The sequence below is a fragment of the Typha angustifolia genome, chromosome 7, assembly GCF_048772165.1.
Source record: "Typha angustifolia cultivar Huaian chromosome 7, ASM4877216v1, whole genome shotgun sequence".
NCBI classification, from domain to species: domain Eukaryota; kingdom Viridiplantae; phylum Streptophyta; class Magnoliopsida; order Poales; family Typhaceae; genus Typha; species Typha angustifolia.
In genome coordinates this window covers 3,248,105-3,270,332 of record NC_133245.1, presented here as the reverse complement: position 1 = coordinate 3,270,332, position 22,228 = coordinate 3,248,105, and the positions used below count along the sequence as shown (strand labels likewise).

The following is a 22,228-nucleotide window of genomic DNA, read 5'->3' as shown; positions in this document are numbered from 1 at the left end:
AATCAGATCAATATTTTATATTTAAAATAAAGCATCAAAAGTATTAGCATAAAATTCTGATAAGTTCCATGTTTTATTTACTGGGCTCACATGATGGTATGTACAAAATAAACCCTTCAGAGTATTTAGTTTAGAAGATGAATCATTTAGTTTGGTTAAATACTCATTAGAAAATAACTATGATGCTTATGGCCTTACGCTAGGGATTAATTGTAAAGATGAGATATGAAAATGACTGATTAGGAAAATTAGAACAGATTATAAACCTCGCATTCCTGTTCCATTATATCAATTCTTCACATAGTCAAAACACTGATGGTTAACTGGAGTACAAAGGACAACTTCGTAAAATTCTGATACAACACGAAAGGAAACATTAATTCATTGTACCACAATTCTTTGAACTAGAAGACTCTTTCCTTCGACTCCTTCAAAGAATTTTCACGATTCATTGTTCAATAAACATCAGCACGTCAGGACTTTTCAAGTATAATCCAATATAATGGAAGGAATTCTTGCAGCAGGTCCAATCAATCCTCTAAAGGGTCAACAGAAGAAAACTTCATTGCTTCTATGTCCTTTACAAACATCTAGACAGTTACAGAGTTCATCATTCTTCTCTACCTCTGCAAGGATAAACAGAATGGTTGATCAGTCGTTAAGTTACAGAATAGTGATCAATTATAAGTTAAAAGGGCATTATACTTGGCCACCACTTGGGCAAAGTAAAGATGGCAGAAAGATACATGCCTGTTGGCTCATGAGAATTTCAATAGCAACATTGGGATCTCCATCGGCAGCAGTGAGAGCAACTTCAGCCTGGGTCTGCAACAAGATCACATGAACCATATCAATATTTCAATGGGAACAGTATTACGACGTACAGGAAAGGGCAAAAGAAAATGGCAACACTGAGATTCTGACGTGCAAAATCAGCTTAATGGAAGACCATGAATACACAGATGGTTGAGTGTGTTTCCAGTCAGGTGTTTGGGGGGGGGGGGGGGGGGGGGGGGGCGTAGATTTAATGGGTGACAAATGCAACTTCTTTCTGGATAAAGTGGCAAGCTTTATGTCAGCTTGACAGATATTTGCATCTAAAAACAGATTCTTACTAATCTAGAGAATCTGAATGTAGGCGATCTGGAACATATTTCACTTCTACTTATTTCCTTGCTGATAAATGGAATTGAGTAGATGATTGCTTATAAGAAGATACAGACTATAGAGCATGAACTCGGATTCTGAAAGCCAACTTTAAAATTAAGACATCAGGTAATATATTGCAATAAGGTAATGAGATACAATAACAATTTTAAAATTAAGCAAAGAGTGTCACACAGCACCTTTTCAAAGCCCATCGCTGCAAGCTTCTTAAGCTCTTCCTCAAAGGTATCAACACCCTAGAAACAGATACAGCATAGAAAGTCATCAATGATAATGAACTGTACAGAATATATAAAAGAGATTATTAGATTAGAAAAAAGAACCTGGTTGGCCACTGCTGATCCATCAATTCCGTCAGTACCCACAGTTGAATGCCTAATATTACAACATATTGGAAATGAAAAACATTTACTTTCCATACAATATGCAATGCAAACAGCACTATATATGTAATAAGAAATACCGATGACTGATAGTTATACTTATATATACAAAACAATGGGGAATTTCATCTCTTCAACTTAAGAAGGGGCACCAATGCAAGGGGCACTAATGCAAGAAAACTAAGGTCTAGACTCTAGAGGATAATATCCATGCTGAAAATAACAAACGGTGGTAAGCGGTATACAAACAAGTACCAAGTCTATAGGGATCCATGAAGAAAGAAACAATGGTTTTGAGGGAAAATACAACAGCATTAATACTTCAAACTTCAAAAAGATACAAATGACTCAAGTATAGGAATATAATTGATAAACTAAATTTGAACTTTAGCTCAATTTAGAAGCTAGTAATTCTCTTTCTTTTCCCTGTTTTTCTCTTCAAATTTTTACTTTTATTCTCCTGTACAACTTCAAAGTAGCCCAGAAATTTGCAAAGTAAATAAATAAAGGAACCACACCATAATTGTGTTACCGTGCATCTGGTACTAGGGGTTGGCTTGGCATTGTGTTATCCAACAATCTAGCTTGCAAGCTCAAGTCAGAATCTGTAGTATTTGGATGATTTCTTGCAGAACCAAGAGACCTTCCCCTCCCAGGAAATCTGGGATCTTGTGCTGGCTACAATACAGAACAATAATATGCCTGAGAAGCATGGATATGGCTTAAATGTTCAAATATATATTTTACAAAGAAAACAGAGTGCATGTTGAATATAACTCAAAGTGACAAATGGAATGTGCTTATCAGCCATTACGCAAAGGGGTAAAATAAATAGGTTTCTACAGTCTATTATCTAGAATGTGAACTTCCAGAAGCAGCTGATAAGCTGGAACTGATTTTCTGCAGAACTAAGAAGTCTTCCTAGAAAAGGAAGAATGAAGGACTAAAGACGACAAAATACAGAAGATGTATTAAGAATGTCAACTTTTACGATTAACACAAAAGGCCTATGGACAGTAATAGTTCTTCAGCGTACAAGAAAAGAAATATAATCTACATCATTCAATATTCTGAAGTATTTCCTTGCCCTTCCTACTGACTAAGCAATATGCAAAACTTTTTCCACTAAATCTTGCAAAGCCTAAATCAAGACAAGAGTGAAAAATAAGTACCTTCAAGCAACATAAAATGCGCTCTCGATAAGGGTGTGCTTGGTAAATAAAGAAATGAAGGAAAGAAAGTGATTTTAGGAAGTGAAATTTTCTGAAGAAGTCACTTCTAATAAGACTTATTATTGTTCTATAAAAAATGGAAGTGTTTGATAATTGATAGAAGTGGGTAATTGTTGCAATTAGTGAGGACTCCCTTTAAAAGAGGAAGTAGAACGAGCTAAACTTAGATAATATAGGTAGTTGTGGGAAGTGGCGAAACTCATTTTCCAATCCACTTTCTCAATCTAAACACTATAAAATGGGGGACTTCCAGAAAATTGTCACTTTCCTTTCTTATTTTCCATCAACCAAACAAACCCAAAAGGGAAGACAAGAAAAAACTAGAGTCTATGTAAAGGGTGCTGGAAATTATAGTCATCTTCCTTACCTGATCTGTTGATGTCTCCCTCTGTGGCATCCATGAAGAAATATTTCTCCATAGGTTTCCGGGAATTAAAGAGATGCTGTATTGAAAATGAAGTAATAGATTGTAACATTATACTTAAAAATTGGCCGACAAGAAAATCTTAGATAGTTAGATGTATATACCTCGGTGTGGGAGTACCATTGGAAAATGTAGGAAGCTGACCATATGTAGTCCCTCCAGTGCATAAAATAAATCCAGGACGTCTAACACAAGCTGACTGAAAAATCAAAATATTCAATTCTAGCATATCATCGGCAGCACCATATTAGAGATGAACCATTTTCAGAAGGCCTATTTGTAGCGGTAAATGAGGAGATTAGGACAGCAGCAACAAAAAGAAAAAAACTACCGAGCCTTTAGTATAAACTATTTGGGGTCAGATATATAAACTGTTCTCCTCCATTCATTTCTATTTAGTGCATAACCTTCCAGCTTCTTAATGCAGATAAGTTTTTTAAGCTCATCTATATAAATCAGTTAAAAGAACTTACTAGCACTGAGGAGCTCTCTATGGCAGAGTAAAAGGATGGCCCCGGTAAAAAGTACTTGAACAATCCATAAGTGTCTGAGATTGAAAAAAAAAGAAACAAGATCTGTAAGCATAATGACCATGAGGATGTATCTCTAAGAAAGCATAGCAGATTACAGGGAAATCAAAGAACAAACATGCAAACCCAGATAAGATGCCACACAAGTGTCCCAACAATGAAACGTTGCTAGCTAGAAATTGGAACAGTATCAACAGAATCCATGCATACCTGAAGAAAATATCTCATTTCATGATTAAGATTTTGACATTTATTGGTCCAAAAATCTAGAGACTGAAAAATATGGATAAATTTGAATTCTATGAGATGTATGTGTTTACCATTTGGCAGGAACATTGAAGAGACCAAACACACTGCAAAAAGGAAGGAAAAAAAGAATACCTCAACAAAAAGGGAGTGATGCCACAAGATGAAAGGATGATGAAATGTTACATGGCAACAAACAATTTTTTAATTTGATATGCATTACTTATGTATAAGTTGAATGCTAATCAATCCTTCCCCTAATAATTAAAGCAGCACAAATGCATCTATTAAATAATAAACACTAATGACTCCATCTGGTGGCTAAACACTACTTCGTAATTAGTAAAGTCGTAAGCTCTTAATAATAAAGAGTTTTGCTCCTTAGGACGTGCTTGACAAACTATAATTCGTCAGCAGAAATTAAGTGGAAGGGTCTACTGTTCCTAGTCACAAGATTGTATTCAACTATTCATGAAAAAAGAGCAAAGTAAGTGGTCCAGATTGCCGTAAAACTACTCACCTTCTAGATTGCACTCCACTCAAGCTTGTCTCTATGACAATCATTGAAAAAATGACTCCAGAAAAGCCGATGGCACATTCATTCATGAGAAATGGATAAGAGTGTAAAGGATTGTGAGCAACCAGCAAAGCAATAATGAGATGGAAAACAGCATTGGTTGTAGCAAGCAAGAATATCAAGTAAAAAAGGCGGACTGATCCCATAATTCTTTCCAATTCCGTACCCAAGGGTATCAAAGCCAACATGTTGAAAAGAACATGAAGCAGAGACCCATGAAATAGAACAGATGTATAAAACCTGTATACTGGAAAAAACAGAAAGAATGTTAAATCTAGATAGAAGATAACATTATAACATTATGTATTAATAACACATCTCATACTGAAGGTTAAATGCAGAGAAAAGTTATCAAATACTCAACGTTAACACATTTCATACATTTTCTACCATTTTGTCAAAATATAGATTCCAAGATGCCAAATAGTACCTATATGTAAAACCATGAGATTTTAAAGTACTGCTCCATAATACTACAGCTTGTTCCTAACTTCCTATAGAAGTCTCACAGGTTAAAACAATGTTATCAAGAGAGGACATTAGAGCACAATTCAAATATGTTTGGCAAATATACTAATTGATATAGCTAAGCAGATACAAGACAAACATACTAGTAACATGGCATCATCATAGTATTATCCCAACTTTCTGTAATTATTAAGTGCAGAAATGATAAATAAGCATGCCAAGGGAGACAATTACACTCCAAGACTCCAAGTGCATGAGACTCCCGCCAACAGGGGGCCTAGGGAGATAATAACACCGGAAATACTGCATTAAAATAATAGGACTCTGATTCATCATAAGGTAATAAGTGACATATCAGAACTAGGAATGAAATTTGAAATTCCACCATTGAAGATAAACCTCTAAATACTAGGCTATTATCTTATGGGACCTTCCAAGAGATCAGTTTTATTGGAAGCTTGGCATACTTCATTTTATTTGGAATGGAAGGTGCTGTGGTGTTACTCAAAGATGTTTGAGAAGAAAAGAACTTTGTGACACCATATGGCCACAGAATACAAAAGTCCTTCAAACTGATTGTAGCATTTCCTTGACTTTTCAATTGGTTTGAATTTTGAAATTAGAACTTTTCAGCAACAATAAAATAAACACAGTAGATCATGGCAAGGAGACTACGTAAATTGCAAAACATCTAAGTATTAACCCCTTTATTCACATTGTGTGTGCATGTGTAAAGCATACCTTGAAACCGTGAAACCACTGCAGAAGGCAAGAAGCATATCTCAACGAAGGAGTCATATCCAACCAGTAGGCATACCAAGTAAATGATTCCACAGACTATAACAACACCAGAAGTAATGAAGGGAATACTAGCCCACAATTGATTAAATCTAGTTGGTAGTCCAGCCTACAGATCAACAAGCAGCATTAACAAGGCAAAACAAGAACAAAAGAATAAAGAAGAAATGTTATACAATATAACAACCATAAAAGTAATCTTCAAACAGCAACAATTGGCATACCATGAATATAGGTTAATTGTGAAACATGCGTAAGTTATCAAATATTTTATCCTTTTTTTCCAGACTTTGGAGTTTTTCACTGGCCAATTAAGTAACAAAATAATATGTTCTACATGAGTTATCTCTCCATTATTATTATTATTTTATGAAAAGGAGAATCTCAAATTTTGCCAATTGGTATATCTTGTAACCAAGTGGAAATAACTAAGTAGGAAATCATCTAATGGACACTTCTCAAGAAAGGACCTAACATTAGAAAAAAGAAATCCACATTACCCAACTAATAACATTGAGATGTCATATCACCCATCTAGTAAGAAGCTAATAACTTATCCCAAGTTAATGACTTGTGAAAACATTGAGATGCCATATCACCCATCTAATGCTAAATTCATCATTTCAGAGATTTCCAGGGAAACTTTTTTAGAGGTTGAATCTTGATAGTGTGAATCTAAGATTAGCACTAATAAATCAAAAGCCTTGTCTACAAGGGACTGGTCACTGTAAACTCATAGATTGATGGGTCAATCTCCTAAGATCATCACTGCAATATGAACCAATTAATGATCACTTCAGATCTAACCCGCTGAATTATAACATACATTGATAGAGCATTTCACACTACATGCTGATCCCCTTCAACAACTTGGCTCATCAATTAAGTTTGTCACTGAAACTTGGAGACTGGAATTTCATGACCTAAAATAACGCAAAAATCTAGTATTGGGTTGTAAGGCGCTAATTTAGATTTCTCTCGAAAACTAAGCATCATGGAACCAATTTCACTGATACTAGATAGCGCACCCAGCCTTTCTCTGTTCTGTTAATCATTGCGACTAATTGATTCATGTAAAACTCTCATTTCACAAGAGTTTACAAGCATAACCATAGACCACAAGTTCAATAATAGCTAGCGCGAACCCTTCAATTAGCAATTGCATTCTTACAAACATCCAAAGAAGATAAAAGAAGAGAGAAATGCATAATTTACGATTAAAATTGTATCCGATCCAAAAAGAACCGAGTGACAAAGAGAGGCCAGGGACGACCAGATCTACCGCAAGGGTAAACTGGATTGATCGAAAGGATCTTACCTCGGTAACGATGTTAGACCTCATCTCGCTCGAGAGGCTGCCTTCGTCCGTTGATCTCTTCCTTTGCACCGCTCCTCTTCGTTTATTTTGCAGCAGTGGTTTAAATCTTACGCTTTTATTGCTTGCTCGAGTTCTTCTCCCGTGGCAACGAGTGACGGTACGGACCTTTCGAACCTTCAAGAGCACGCGAGAAGCACGACTTGCCGAGGGTTTGAAGAGAAGTAAAGGGATAATTACATCTGGATCCTAAACTGTTGGCCATTTCTAATTCTACCTACACCACTCCTTTGTTTTTCCTAACAAGTCGAACTTTTTAAAAAAAATTAAAATAAAAAATCCTCAAAATGCTCATTTTCTTTTAATTATCCATTATCTTTTTTAAAACAATATATTATGCCAGTGCCAACTGTCAAGTGATTGATTTTAAGCCTCCAATCACCATTTTATTTGTATTTTAGATAAAAAATGCTGAGGGTAAAATAAAGCATTCCACACTTTTAGAGGGTTTTCATAATTTAGAAGATAAATATGTATAAAGGAGTGAGAGAATATATATACATATATGAAGAAAAAAAAAACTAATAGTTAATTTCCACCGGCGCAGCTGATTTGATAACCTGGTATACCAGTCAACTGGGCGTTCGAAACCCTATATCATAATCTCAGATTAAATCCTACTGTGCTATTTGCCTGTTGGATGTACCATGTATTTCTTTTGTAAGCGGGTCGGGCAAGAGCTAAGCAGTACCAATTAGAAACCGGTCGATTTGACTTTGTTATGAGACTAGTCTAGATTGGATAAGTAGACAAGGTAATGTGTTAGAAATATTATACACTGGGCATGAAGAAAACCCAAGGCATATGATCGATTTGGGGGGAATAGAAACAAACAAGCATGCGTAGCTTAATCAATACCTCCTATTTTCTTACATTCTCCTCTTCATTTAAATCCAAACAAAAGTAATTTGAGGGAATTCCTTTAACTGGCTTCGTAGTTTAATGTTAGCTCCATATGATACAAATTGGGCAGATTCGGGTCCTCGATCCGATTATAGAAGGCCCAAGTATGGGATAATGGGTTTATATTGCCCACCTGGAAACAACCACAACTAAAGTTTCCAATCAACAATGGACCAAGATTAGCTTGAGAACTAATTCAAGATTATAATAATTACGCAAAGAGTTAACCAAAAAAAAAAACATCTACTAAGCTACAGAAATAGTTATTGTAACTTGATTAACAACAGAAATCACAAACCGGCAGACCGCAGACCTCATTTTATTACCTGAATAGGGTCCATTTTGCTATAATAAATGTGCTCAAGAACAGAAGGAAAAAGAGTTCCAGTCTCACAGAAATGTACACAAAGCTGGCATCTTTGAAACATATATCTATTGCACATAAGAGATAAGTAATGTATCACACTGATATACATGAGAAACATCCTAATTGCCCTTGCTCCAAGGTTTTATCACAGCCACAACGGTGATCACAGCAATTAAGAGAAGGATAATTATTGCTATGCACATCCACTTGCGAGAGTTCTTCTGTAGCCTCTTCGCCTTCTGGAGAGCAACTGTCCCAGATTGCACATGGTCGACAGCACTTGAAACCTTCAAAGGATGCATCACAGAATAGTTAAATAAAAAAGTTAAAGCATTAATACATGAAAAGAATGATTGTACTACTCTGTTATTGTCAAGAATTATTTCACCACCAGTTCAATGACTACCTCCATGGATACCCTCTTATGAGACCAATGATATGCTTAACCCCATCTTACACTTTTCCAAATACAATAAGTTAAATTTTAATACTTTTCTTATTCTCCACGGATATTCTCTAAGGAATATAGATAGACAAAAAATAGGAACCTTTGGAGACTTCAAACTAATATCACTACAATAAGGAATTTGACTAGTCATGCTTGCATTAAAATCCATGAACTTGAGAAATGACATGGGTTTCCCAAATTAAAGGGGACATTTGAAACCTTTAAAATGAGAAATGTTGCTGAGTACATGGAAATGCTCATTCTTACATGAGATTCAATGTTATCCAGCATGTCTCCTTGAGCCTCAACAAGTACTGCCATATCAAGGAATATCTACAGCACATACAAACATATTAACAATATTAGCAAGCAAACTTCATGGGAAAACCATATGAGCAATGCTATGTTCTTCCCTATGTGGCAATAGAACAGTGCTGACTATACATGTATGTGCTTGAAGATATTATACTCAAATATAACCATGGAGAGGCTGAGCAATCAGTCCTTGATCACAGTATGGTAGAGTCAGTAGTCAGTACATGAAAGTCAAGGGTGTTGAGTTACACTGCAAAGTGAAAATTTTGTGCCCAGTGAAACAAAATTCTTTGAATCCATGAGTAAGATACAGCCTTTTGGTAAATAACTGACTCCTGTCTGTTCTAAGTTTAATAAGAATTGCATCCAACCATAGTGCAATCTCATATATTGCCACATATTACTGGACCAAAATTGCACTCGTTCACCAAAATCTAAAGGTCACATAGTTCAGTTATCATGTTCATCTCTATCCAAGGCTCTCCATGCAAAGGTAACACAGCTCTTGTCTAAGGGAACAACAAGCTATTCTGCAACTTACTATGCCAAGGATGTTGTGCAGATAATGAGATAGTCTCCTCTAGTCTATAGCATGGAACCACAAGACATACAATGATTCAAGCATAACAACAATCAAGGGTATTATCTGCGTCTGAAGTTCCATGAAAATGATGAAGACCACATTTATACTGATTGAGCACAATTTAGAATAATATTAGCTAAAGTTCATTAAACCTTCCTTACCCAAACTTTAGTTCACCTCAAGTGGTGAAGAAGCTTGTTTACTTGGCAAAGATTTTCAACATTCACATGAAGAGAATTACCTGTTGCAGTTCAAGAAGCTTCCGCTCTAGTTCCCTTACAGTGTCATGGCGCTCCTGTATTTCAGCAAGTGTGTCCATTACCTGCATTAAGCAACAAGGTTATAATGTTACCTATATCTATACTTGAATTACAGCAAATATACTAGATTCTTGATCAAATTATGGATGTACTCTTGACCAGTCAGAGGATATCAGAAAGAGAATAATACAACAAACTGAAACTAACTAACCTGGCCTCTTCCTTGCCCTTGGATAGCACTTTGAAAAATCTGTTCACTATGTCCTGTCTCGATCAAATGTTCGACTGTCTGTATGAGCAAAAGTAACACAATCATGCAGAAGCTCCAATAGATCTTCCACAAATTGAATACTCGCAAATAATGACTTTACCTCTTCATCAGCTCGATTACCGGTCACTTTTAGTAAGAAATCCAGAAAAATAGACAACAAAAAAGAAGAAAATGCAAAAATTAGCCCTGCAAGAGAAAGGAAAGAAACATTCCGTGCTGAACGATACATGATTGACTTCATAAAACAGAGTAAACCTGTGAAAACCCTTCTTTCAACAACTTCCCGGTATTCTTGCTGGATTGTTTCCCTCAAAGCCTGCAGGGCAAGTAAAGAAAAGGCAATAATAATTTTATGAAAATCACATTTATTCTACTAAAAGATGATACTAATAGAGAAGATCATTATTTTACTTATGGTTCTCTCTGGTTATCATTCAGGATCTTTAAGTTTTTAGTACCTAGGTTTTGAATGCAATTAATCATCCATCCAATATTTAGATCAGTTAGACACATCTTTGTAAGCAAATATCTGCAATCTCTGTGCACATTCTCTTTTTTTTCTGCCATTCAAAAGATATAACACCTGTACATTATGAACTTCTTTTCTCTTCCTATCACTAAAATTTATTAATCCAATGCAAACTACCTATATAAGATTTCTCAATTTTCTCTCCTCCATTTCCTTTCACCATAGAATATGTTTCTCAACTAGTTCCCATTATTGTGCAATTAATAACTATTTTTCACCATCCTAGCACAACCTGGATGTATTAAATTAGGTAGTGGAAGTGTAAGTGATAGCCATTTCCACGTCCTTCTTTGTTTTATCTTTTTCCCACTTTACCAGAGGTTTTTTGGCATTGCTTTTCTTAGACATTATCCTTAGACCTTGAAACATCATTTTGAAATCGTACAAGAAATGCATGAATCAAAGTAAATTGAGAAACTTGGAATAAGGATAACAATAGTAGAGCCCTGTCCCAATTAATTTGATCATGTAATTAGTCATTTTCGTGGGAACTTAGAATGGTGTTACCTGAAAATCATCCATCTGCTCTTTCAGCTTCTTCTTCAGTGACCTGCAATAACCATCAAACTTGGTACATGAGAATGTGATCATATATTGTTGTTCTTAGAAATAAAATAAAATTAATGAAAACAGCATCTAAATTACGCAGTAGTTGCTGTTCTGGATCGATCTACGCTGGACCCCTTCCCACATCCTGGCTTCTGTCTGTTGCTTAAGTTCTGGTTCCAAGTACAATGAGCCAAAGTAAAAAAGACTCATTTGAAAGCAGAGAACAATAGGGAAAGAAATACCCAAAAGAGAAGAAATAAAACAGACATAACTGTAGCAATTTTATTAAGAATCCGGTAAGACCAAAAAACAAAATTTTGATGTTTTTGTAGTCATGTCAGTATTCTGTGACTACTAAAAGAGAAAAGCCATACATCTCTGTCCAGTTCTTCAAGCTTTGATTTTGCTAGACGAGCAATTTTACCCACTTCATCAATATCTTTCTCCATCCGCTGCTTGATTGCTAAAACAAATGGTACCCGTAATGGTGAAGATCGTGTTCCAAAAATATAAGGTAACTATATATACAAGTGATATTTGCCTAACCTGAAAATTGTTGAATTAGCTGAAGAATAAAATGTGCCTACCTTTCATAGCAGCTGCTTTGGTAACAGCCTTTGACTCCTCATTTGCAGTCTACAAGCATAATTAACAAGTTAATTTTACACAATGAAGTATCATCTATCTGATGGATCAGAAAAGTACGAATAAATTTTCAGGCAATTAATATAACTTTTTGAATAAGCAAAATAGAGAGTCATCTCTTCTAAAAGAAGATTATAAAGCACCTCTCAAGAAAATACACAACTTTTTGGAATGAATATCACAACAATCAATATCCATATTACATTTCAGCCAAAGTTATCACTTGTAAAGATCATACTATATTATAGAGTCAAAAACATCTTCTTTTTCCAGAAAAAAGCAAGCATGCATTGTTTAATGTCACAAAACTGCGAGGTACGATGACGGAATGGATTCATACAGTTGGACTAGACAGAATTGAATTCATATACAAAATCCAACATCTTATAGGTTACATATCTAGGTGCCCAGAGGTAACAAAGAAAAACTTTCATCTTGTAGAATCTGATGAATATGTTTTATAGGACAACTTGTATCATAGAAAAGTAAAGCTCACATATCCTTCCTAACAATCATAAAATTTCAAAAGATGAAGAAATAAAATATTGAAAAGACATCCGACAGCAAAAAGGAATCAGTCCCATATTCGTTATGAAAAAAATAACAATAAAAAATCAGCATCCCTAGAAAGCCGGAAGAGCTTATGTAAGAAATAAGTGGTGAATTTCCTCTGCATTTTCTCTAACAGAAAGAAAGCACCCAAAACAATGAAGTGATGTACCTGAAGTTTCTTCAGCAGCTTAGACAACTTTTCAATTTGTTTCTCAATTTCTTGAACCTAAGGCACATAGTTGGAACTCAGAACCATGGAATGAACAAAGTGTAAAAGACGAATCTAGATGACATTGACAAATCATCAATCAAATAAATATTCAGACACCTGCTTGAAAAAACCTTCCAGTCCCAATTCTGCAGAGTTCATGGGGCCATGCCCTAATTCAATGTCTCCATCTCGTGAAGTCTGACCTCGAGGGAGCTCAAAGGAATCCTGTTAGACAATAAATTTAAGAAGAGAAGAAAAACAGATTAATGAGAATCTTCATATATTATAAGAAAGTTCCAGGAGAATATGTGCAGCCAAAATTTTCTTCATACTGGCCAAAGTAACTAATCAGGAAGGACAGAGAGTTTTTCTTGCATCAACCAATGGACCAACAGAAAAAGGAACTGCGAATGTAAGAAAGTACCTAAAGATTCTATTGAAAAGATTAAATGTCTGTTTCAGTAAAGAACCAAGTCACGGACCTGACATAGTTTCAAATTAACAAAAAATGCTATGTGGCACAACAGGAAGGATGAAAGTATGTGATCAGATATAGGGCAAATTAGCCTTACAAATGTTGGTCAACATTCTTCAAAAATCAATCATGTAGTCCAACTTTTAAGGTTGATCAGCCAAAATTTTAGTCTTTGAGCACATATATTGATACAATATCTAATAATAAGCAAATATTTGCACTCTTGCACAAGAAAATGAACTTCAGATAAAATCCACCTGCATCCGAACTTTGAAATTCTGAATCTAGCAATTTATATAACTGATAAATTAGTGCTAGTCTCACGAGATGCTAGCTTTCGGGATATGCCATTGCACATGGAAAGAATCGCACATAAAAGCTTGAAGTACGGTTTATAAGTTCAATGATAAAGATTGAAACGTCATACTGACTCAACTTCAAATCCCTCAAGTATCTCACATTGAGAAAGAGATTCTAATGTTAGGAAGTGGATGGGGAAAGATTAGTTAGATAGGAGAGATGGTTATGATTCACAATTAATAACTTGAAGATTGGGGTGGTTAACTTGATATAATGAGATTTTTTTTTTCCTTCTCTTCCAGGAGCATAACACAGGGATAAATATAGGCAATGCAAAATCCATCTTGTCGTTTTTGATACAGAGTAGATGATTTTGAGAGGGCATGATAGTTCTAGGAAAGCATAAATTAGTTACACACTATGTGAATCTATAAGTGGTAAATATTTATGTCTAAGTGATTCATCTGTTACTTTGAGCAAAGATAACAACATAATGAAGGTGCTCTTCAATGTATAATCTACCAGGGATTAAAGTCTGATGTAATATAAATAGACAAACTATGCTTTGACTCATAGAATGTATTTTTCATCATACAAGAACCATCAACTGGAATGCAATCTAATGCAGGTCACCACACAACTCATCGTCTTGCATTATACATGGTCAAAAGTCAGAAAAATAAATAATATGATATCCTGTCTTTATTTTATCGTTGAATAACAGATGATGCAGGATATGTGATCAATCAATCATTATATGATATCATAAAACTTGAAAGACTAAAGTCATAATGTTTTGGCAACAGAAAAGAAGAGGTCTTTATAATGGAGAACCAAGAGCTGCTATCAAGCAAGAGATCTCTGGCAAAAAGAATTGGTTACAATAAATCTTGAGTGTAGTTCGACCATGAATTACAAGTATATCTTTCACACTTATGAAACACTATCAGGAGAAGGACCTTAGGAACATCTTTTAGAGTTCCGTGAATTAAATTTACTTCCTCTTGCTCCATATTTCTCTTGCAAAGTTACGGCAATCTTTTCCTGGTCGCCAATGCAATTTTTCCTTTTCATTTTTGTAACTTCTTACAATATCGCTCTCACAAAGATCGCACCTTTGTTAATCCAATCACCTTCTAATACCGAATCAAACGAGATGCATCGATTTCAAAGATAAAAACTCAATTACAGTGGCGCATCCCTTTTTCTCAATCCTACTTTCTTCTAAACATTCCACTCCAACGCGAAAACGACAGCAAATCTCCAACATACCCAGATCTCCAACTCAAACTATCAAACGACCCAAAAAAAAAAAAACACAAACAGAAACAAAGATTCTCTTCGGAATGGATTTACCGATAGAAGATTATTCATCTCGAAAGCAGCGTTAGACGATTCTGAGACGGCAAGATCTCGACCTCAGGTCTCGAAATGAGATCTAATCCAACGAGGCGATGAAGAGATTCAAGTAATGGAAAGGGGGAGGAGTTCGCAATGTAGAGGGAGAGGAGAGGGGAAGAGAGAAGAGAAGCGTAGGCGGGGCAAGGTAACCCTCCGGTGTATAGGAGGGGAAAGGAAGCTCTGCGGCTGGAGATGTTAAGTTGTTACCTAGGAGGTACGTATGTTAAACTGGTGACTACAATAGAGTTGGTAAAGTGATACATGATTGGAGGAAAATAGATGGGTAGGACTATACGAGTAGGAGGCAGAGAGGTACAAAGTGGTTCGGGAGACATAATCAAATGGGTTGGGAGATGCGGTCCCATTGACCACCGGATCCAAGCTGGAATGCAGCTCAGTTGAGCTCATGATGCATGTCTGTTTAAAGAATTTGCAGCTTTCTAGTTTCCATGCCAATCTCCTGCATCATTATTTTGTTATATACTGAAAAACTTTCTATTTTAGGATTGTAAGAAATTTTTCCATCTCACGCTTGGCTACGGCTTTCGATTAGGTGAAAAAAATTTGAGTGGCCCCTTAATTCCGAAGGAGTGAAATTGAGTATCATTCGATTTGTTCACCTATTATCGAGATGTCGGATGAAGTGGATGTCTATCTTCTCTCCTATTGTCTCCTTTAATTTTTTTTTTATGTTTTCTCTTCCTTGCCAATTTTTTTAATTAATTCTTAATAAATTTTTCTCTCATTTATGAATTTAAACTTGAGGGTAGCCCACTTTTCTTAAGAAAGAAGAAAAAAAGAAATTAATAGAGTTATCATTCACTCTCCTTAAACAAAATAATCTTAATAGAGTTATGTTTATGGATTAAAAATGCCTCACTAAGCTGATGTTGATGTCATATGAAAATGACATATACTTCAGTAAAACATAAAAGTCATATATAATTCATCAGCATGCAACAGTTACCTAATGGACGGTTTACCTAATGGACGGTGATGAAACCAATATACAAACTATTTATCGCAGTTATTTCGTCCCTAGTCGCTGCCTTTCTCAGTTGAGTAACATCTTTCTTCAATCCTTCTTCCTAACAAAGTTATCAGTTTTACGCGCTACTCGAAGTTATATATATATATATATATATATATATATATATAAACTAACAGCTGCAAATATCTATCGCTAGTCTTTTGGGTTGCATGTATAATTAACTAACTATAATTACTAGATTAGAATCATATAATTAAATAGGGTCCACATTTCGGAGTCTAATACCATCTCAGAGTAATGTTGGGTTTGAATTTCTGACCTATAGACTATAGAGCGAGCCCAAATTAAATGTGTCTGGTAATGGTTGGGTTTATGACCGAGTGCTGTGCGGCCTGAAACATACATTTTTGCAGGAGTACACTCGAAGAGAACCAAAATTATACTTCATAAATAGGAGAATTATAGGGGGTTTCTGGAAAATTTCCCAGATAAAACCCATTTTAAACCCTCTTAATATCCTATCCAATTCCACGCGACACTAGCAACCCGACCGTCCTCATCCCGCTTCTCCTCCTCTAATGGGGGCTCTCCGCCTCCCATCTCTGTCCCTCCTCCTCTCCCCCTCCAGATCCATCCGCTCATCTTCCCTTCGGCTCCGTCCTCCTTTGGCCACCACTAGCTTCTCGGCTTCCTTCTCCGGCGCCAGTGTAGACCGAGATTTCTCCACTCATAGCGTCGCCAAGGAGGCTGCCCCGCCGCAATCGAAGCCCTCCTTGGGCCAGGAGGGCTCGGTAACGCCACGGTCGGTCGACTTCAACGCGTGGTATCTCGACGTCATCGCGAGCGCCGAGCTCGCGGACTATGGCCCCGTCCGGGGCACCATGGTAATCCGCCCCTATGGCTACGCCATCTGGGAAGCCATACAGGTGATAGCTTTAGTTGTCCCAAATCTTTCTTTTTGTTGATTCTGTTGTGAAAGCTGTGATCTTTGACTTGATTGTGTGGTGCTTTGAATAGGATTATCTGAATGTGAAGTTTAAGGAGACTGGGCACAGTAATATGTACTTCCCTCAGGTACGTGATTATTTCTTTGCTACGATGTTGAATGCAATTTCTCATTTTTCAGGTTGTTTTACTTGTTTTAGATTTCATTCTTAGGTTTTGAAGTTGGTTCTCTTGGGATTTCAATGTAGAGATGAAATGACCTTACTTAATGCATAGTGTGGATGTTCTAAATTTCCACTATTAACAAGTTTTTCGTTAAGAAACTGCAATAGAAAGCTTTATTCCCTTACCGTCCCAATGTCTTTCACGTTTTTCAAAATTTCCTTTTTGAAAGATGACTTTAACCTCTTGACAAGCAATATTATGTTATGTTGATAATTACTAACTTTTCTTCAAAAAATATTAGAGAACACATTGAGGATGGTTGCTAATTTTTTTAGTACAGATCTTTTGAGCAGGTATTGAATGCTGATTTGGTTTTGGAGATGTATGTTAGTTGGTAGAATTTGCTTTGATGATTATTGTTAGTTTCAAAAAGATGGATGGCTCTCCTAGTGCTTTCAAGTTAGTAATTGAGCCAGAGAGTGGTAGCTACATGAAAGTCTCAAATCTTATTTACGGTTACGGTTCATATGTTTATTCAGCCTAGTTGTGGGCTAGACCTGCCACTTTCAACACATGTAATGTATTATATATTCAATGTATAAATCACTCTTTACAACTAGGGAACAAGAAGGAAGCTAAGAAGAAAAAAAATGAGAAAGTAGGAAAATGACTTTTATTTTCCGTAGGTATGTTTTTCGAGAAAAATATTTGCAGGTCATCATTATAGTCCAATGGTTGAATCTACCATCTTATGCCAGAGGTTATAAGTTTGATTTCTCTAATAAACATTGGAGTTCATATTTAATGGATTTACTATTGAAGCAGTATATGTGTATAGTTTAATCTCATTGTGGCCTATTTTTTAAGTAAACTGACCCGGTTGTCCAATCTATATATTGAGAAGAGCTAATATCTTTGTCTAATCTATGATTAGCCTATAGGTTTATGATCTATCGAAAAAAATGCTTAGTACGGAAAGTCCAGTTCTTCTAAGTGGTGTAAATGAACAAACCTTTCTCTAACTAACGAGTAATTTGTCATAATGTAGTGTCACCTATAGTATAGCATATCTATCATGTTGTTAAATGGAATTTTTTTTCATCATAATAACTTTCTACAAAGTAGAAGAGTAATATTTAGGGGAAAAATTCATACTTATTTTTCTTTTAATCTGTTTCTTTTCTTATACATGCCCTGGTATATTAGTGAATTTGTAGTATGTGGTCTTATCACACACCATCCAATCACCCGTATGTGATCATGTTCTTACTAAAGTTGTTTGCCAGGTCTGGTTTACTTAATGCCTTCACTTTTTATAACTGCAGTTTATTCCGTACTCATTTATAGAGAAGGAAGCTAGCCATGTTGAGGGTTTCAGTCCAGAACTAGCGCTTGTGACCATTGGAGGAGGAAAGGAACTTGAGGAAAAACTTGTGGTAAGCTTCTTGTTTGGATAATTTGGCATCTTTCTATTGTATTCACTTCCCTTTTATCTTCGTAAATATAAGAATAAAAAATATATAGCATATTAGCAATAGTATATGATGGTTATCCACAACTTAGGTTTAATTTGAATTCTTCCATTTTTGAGGGTCTGGCAGGTAAGACCAACAAGTGAGACCATTGTAAATCACATGTTTACTCAATGGATTCATAGTTATCGGGATCTTCCTCTCATGGTCAACCAGGTAGGCATTATTATTCTTGCTAATTTGAAATTATATTCTTTTTAATTATGTTCCCTTAAGGTTTGTTATTTTTGTTCTAGTGGGCTAATGTTACTAGATGGGAAATGAGGACCAAACCATTTGTGAGAACCCTTGAATTCTTGTGGCAAGAGGGTCATACAGCTCATGCTACCCTAGAAGAGGCTGAGAAAGAGGTTTGCATTTTTTTTCCCTCTCTGTTTCTAATGGTATTTCAGGCTTCTTTCAGATCTGATTTGACTTTTTAATGTTGCTGTCCCACAGGCATTACAGATGATTGATGTCTATAAGAAATTTTCTTATGAGGAAGCTGCAATACCTGTTATTGCAGGTAGAAAATCAAGGGTTGAAACTTTTGCTGGTGCAGATCGAACTTATACTATTGAAGCAATGATGGGTGACAGAAAGGCTTTACAAGCTGGAACTAGCCACAACCTTGGCCAGAACTTTTCTCGTGCCTTTGGTACACAGGTTATTGTTTGCACATATGACACTTTATGATTTTATTGTTCTAAAGGATCTGTAAATGGATTGAATGGATTGAAGTTTAGGCCGATCTCAATCCCGATATGGTATATATCATTTTTTGGGTAGCCGACCCTAAAACCGATACTTAGAACCTTACTTTGAATTGATTGACTGATTGTATCATTAGTGTGTGCAGTAAGCTGAGTTACATTGTTTCTCTCTTATGACCTTTTATTGGTCCATGTGTCCTCAATCAGAGCTGTGAGGCTTCTTACTTGAGTGTTGAGATTCTGGTTGTATTCTTTGCAGCTGTAATGGTGATATTATATATTTAACTTTTTGCCAAATTATGTACTACATTCTTGATATAAATGTACAAGTTTCCTTGGTAGGGACAATTTTAAATTGTGGATATAGTGGATCTGATATTTTGATCACATAAGCAGATCATATTGTGGACCTGCTATTACAGGAGACGTTAGTGGTGTCACTTTGCAGTCTATTTGTTCATAAATCATAAGCATATGTTCTTACAAGAACTTACTTGTGGCAGTTCACTGATGAAACCGGACAAAGGCAACATGTATGGCAGACTTCTTGGGCTGTTAGTACTCGATTCGTCGGTGGCATTATCATGACTCATGGGGATGATGCTGGTCTCATGCTTCCTCCTAGAATAGCACCAATACAAGTAGGTCTTACTAAATTCATGTTTTACTTTGATTTTCCTGTATGAGAATTTTGGCGCATAAACATAGAAGTACACTATGGGCTTTTGCAAAGATTAGGTTCAATATTAATTATTATTAGGTAAGATAGAGCTGCTATAGTGGGAAGTTGCTTAAAGTTCAGGATATCCATTGCATATGGTTTTAGTCAGATATCCCAATTCTATTTCTTGGTTTATGATGTGTCTTTAGATCTGTAAGTCATCTCAACTATGAACACATAGCATGTTGTAGTGCAGACTGGGCAGTCCTCATGATTCTTCAACTTTACAAGGTTCTGTAGAAGTAGAAGATGCTTGGGTAGGACAGTACAGATACTAGAAATGAGAAATTCAATGTCAATTAGAAATTTTTCTGCAAGTTAAGCTTGAAAGATCTTGAAAGATGAGTCAAGTTCCCATTTGAATGGGTATTACACAGACCATGTTCCTCAAGCATTTCCCAGTATGCATATGAATTTGTTAGTATAGGTGCATGCGTTTGCAGTTATACATTTGGATAATTGTTATCTGCTTGAAGATCAAGCTTGATGTAACACTACTTATGGCTCGTCAAATTTCTTGATTAACTGGAACATAGCGAGGATGGATAAATTTATTTCTATCTTAGGACTTTGTCGATCACTGGTCTGGTATGCTCTAAACATGTTGCAGTTCATGCATTGCTTTGAATACTGCTAGGCTGAATGAGACGTGCTGTTTTACGGTATTAATCTTCAGGTAATAATAGTGCCAATTTGGAAAGCAGCCGATGACAGAATAGGAGTTATGGCTGCTGTAGACTCCCTTCAAAATGTACTGAAAGCAGCAGGAATTAAAGTTAAAGTTGACGACTCAGAGCAGAGGACCCCAGGATGGAAATTTAACTTTTGGGAGATGAAGGTATGTTTTCTTGGTCCTTGATCTTATTCAAAAAGTGTTGTCAAGCTGCTCTTTTATCTTACTGTGTTAGGTAATTCTGTCACTTTACAGGGCGTCCCTTTAAGAATAGAAGTAGGACCTCGTGATGTTACCAACAGGAGCGTGGTTGTATCCAGGAGAGACATTCCTGGAAAACCAGGTAAAGATTTTGGGGTATCCATGGAGCCTTCTGCATTAGTAGACCATGTGAAGAGCAGGTTAGAGGACATTCAAGAATCACTCTTGCAAAGGGCCACATCATTCCGTGATAGGTAACTTCCAGCTTTTGGTAGATGTGATTTTTGAACATTTAATTAGGCAAAATTTGAATGGAGTACACTCATTTTCTACACAGAATTATCAAAGAAGGGCAGTATGTATTCAATATTATACCACTTACCAAGTTCTTGCGACTTGTCCCTGATTGTCTATCCGTCATGTTAAAATTTGTCCATTATACTTTTCTGATACCCAAATTATTACTAATTGATGATGAATGCAGTTGAAGAGCAAGGCCAGTCAACATTAACGTTTTCCATATATTTCAATTTCAATGATTAGTGGAAAAAGGTTCCAGCATATAAACGCAATCCCACAGACCAACAATTATTGACCAAACCTGTTCTGACAAAAATTTAGTTCCACACAAGTCTTTTCCTTGTTTAAAAGCCTGTATTTTCTTTTTCCTTTTATATGTTAAGTGAATTGGAGGTATCACTTGCAGTAATATTGTTGATGTGGTATCCTATGCGGAACTGAAGGAGGCCATTGCTGAAGGCAAATGGGCTAGGGGTCCATGGTCAGCTAGGTAAAGAACAACATTTGACAGACTTCATTACTATGAATTTATTAGACGAGAAGGAAACGATTGCAGAGTTCTAACCAGTGTTTTTAACTTGTTAAATAATAGTGATGCGGAGGAGTTAAAGGTGAAGGAAGAGACTGGTGCAACTATAAGATGCTTCCCATTCGACCAGCCGCAGGGCCAGAAGAAATGCTTCATGACTGGCAACCCAGCTGACGAAGTTGCCATTTTTGCAAAATCTTACTAGGATCATAATAAGACCACGCCACCCCATATGCCCCTACTCTTTGTTGTTTTGCCATTGTAACGGCTCCAGAGACTTCATTCTTTTAGATATAAGAATAGTTGCATGCCAATACTTATGTTGATTCATACAAGCCAGGCCTCGTAAATTTTGTTTGAGAATAATTAGTTGACCAACAAATTTATTCTGGTGATGTCTTTGGCTGACATTTTTTAATTACACTGACATTATTTTCTCAATGATCTGTCAGTCTCGCTGAGTTTACTTG

General features: G+C 36.1%; 3 protein-coding genes across 4 annotated transcripts; 1 reads left to right on the top strand and 2 right to left on the bottom strand.

The window, feature by feature from the left end:
* Nucleotides 1–248: 248 nt before the first annotated feature.
* Nucleotides 249–7,362, bottom strand: LOC140763651 (rhomboid-like protein 15). Of its 2 annotated transcripts, XM_073101935.1 has the most exons (13): nucleotides 7,144–7,359; nucleotides 5,769–5,934; nucleotides 4,503–4,806; nucleotides 4,057–4,089; nucleotides 3,855–3,946; nucleotides 3,680–3,753; nucleotides 3,311–3,405; nucleotides 3,150–3,225; nucleotides 2,083–2,228; nucleotides 1,491–1,542; nucleotides 1,347–1,403; nucleotides 751–825; nucleotides 249–626 (listed from the first exon to the last, which is right to left on the bottom strand). In XM_073101935.1, exons 1-13 carry the CDS (start codon nucleotides 7,165–7,167, stop codon nucleotides 621–623), a joined length of 1,200 nt encoding a protein of 399 aa, XP_072958036.1. In that variant the 5' UTR covers nucleotides 7,168–7,359; the 3' UTR covers nucleotides 249–620. The 2 variants fall into 2 exon arrangements, 1 of the variants encoding a protein (XP_072958036.1); XR_012104862.1 differs by lacking the exons at nucleotides 249–626; nucleotides 751–825 and having other exon boundaries at nucleotides 2,069–2,228; nucleotides 7,144–7,362.
* A 1,031-nt stretch (nucleotides 7,363–8,393) lies between these two features.
* On the bottom strand, nucleotides 8,394–15,239 carry LOC140763844 (syntaxin-132-like). Its single transcript, XM_073102208.1, has 13 exons — nucleotides 14,965–15,239; nucleotides 12,951–13,058; nucleotides 12,792–12,848; nucleotides 12,013–12,061; nucleotides 11,800–11,888; nucleotides 11,522–11,595; nucleotides 11,384–11,426; nucleotides 10,603–10,663; nucleotides 10,448–10,473; nucleotides 10,288–10,365; nucleotides 10,058–10,138; nucleotides 9,186–9,251; nucleotides 8,394–8,757 (listed from the first exon to the last, which is right to left on the bottom strand). Exons 1-13 carry the CDS (start codon nucleotides 14,980–14,982, stop codon nucleotides 8,590–8,592), a joined length of 918 nt encoding a protein of 305 aa, XP_072958309.1. The 5' UTR covers nucleotides 14,983–15,239; the 3' UTR covers nucleotides 8,394–8,589.
* A 1,278-nt stretch (nucleotides 15,240–16,517) lies between these two features.
* Nucleotides 16,518–22,199, top strand: LOC140763448 (proline--tRNA ligase, chloroplastic/mitochondrial). Its single transcript, XM_073101641.1, has 11 exons — nucleotides 16,518–16,926; nucleotides 17,018–17,074; nucleotides 18,436–18,546; nucleotides 18,712–18,798; nucleotides 18,879–18,992; nucleotides 19,081–19,287; nucleotides 19,838–19,975; nucleotides 20,732–20,893; nucleotides 20,984–21,183; nucleotides 21,636–21,719; nucleotides 21,822–22,199. Exons 1-11 carry the CDS (start codon nucleotides 16,579–16,581, stop codon nucleotides 21,961–21,963), a joined length of 1,650 nt encoding a protein of 549 aa, XP_072957742.1. The 5' UTR covers nucleotides 16,518–16,578; the 3' UTR covers nucleotides 21,964–22,199.
* The last annotated feature ends 29 nt before the right edge of the window (nucleotides 22,200–22,228 follow it).

Excerpts from the sequence above, each read along its gene's own strand:
- LOC140763844 (XM_073102208.1), bottom strand. Across the intron at positions 11,889-12,012 it reads CAAAGCAGCTGCTATGAAAG|CAATCAAGCAGCGGATGGAG; the intron begins GTAGGCACATTT and ends CATTTGTTTTAG. Across the intron at positions 10,139-10,287 it reads AAGGGCAAGGAAGAGGCCAG|GTAATGGACACACTTGCTGA; the intron begins GTTAGTTAGTTT and ends TGCTTAATGCAG.
- LOC140763448 (XM_073101641.1), top strand. The coding sequence starts at position 16,579 with ATGGGGGCTCTCCGCCTCCCATCTCTGTCCCTCCTCCTCTCCCCCTCC. Across the intron at positions 19,288-19,837 it reads CTCGTGCCTTTGGTACACAG|TTCACTGATGAAACCGGACA; the intron begins GTTATTGTTTGC and ends TACTTGTGGCAG. Across the intron at positions 20,894-20,983 it reads TTAACTTTTGGGAGATGAAG|GGCGTCCCTTTAAGAATAGA; the intron begins GTATGTTTTCTT and ends GTCACTTTACAG.
- LOC140763651 (XM_073101935.1), bottom strand. The coding sequence starts at position 7,167 with ATGAGGTCTAACATCGTTACCGAG. Across the intron at positions 3,226-3,310 it reads AATGGTACTCCCACACCGAG|CATCTCTTTAATTCCCGGAA; the intron begins GTATATACATCT and ends TTTTCAATACAG. Across the intron at positions 1,543-2,082 it reads CCCCTAGTACCAGATGCACG|GCATTCAACTGTGGGTACTG; the intron begins GTAACACAATTA and ends TTGTAATATTAG.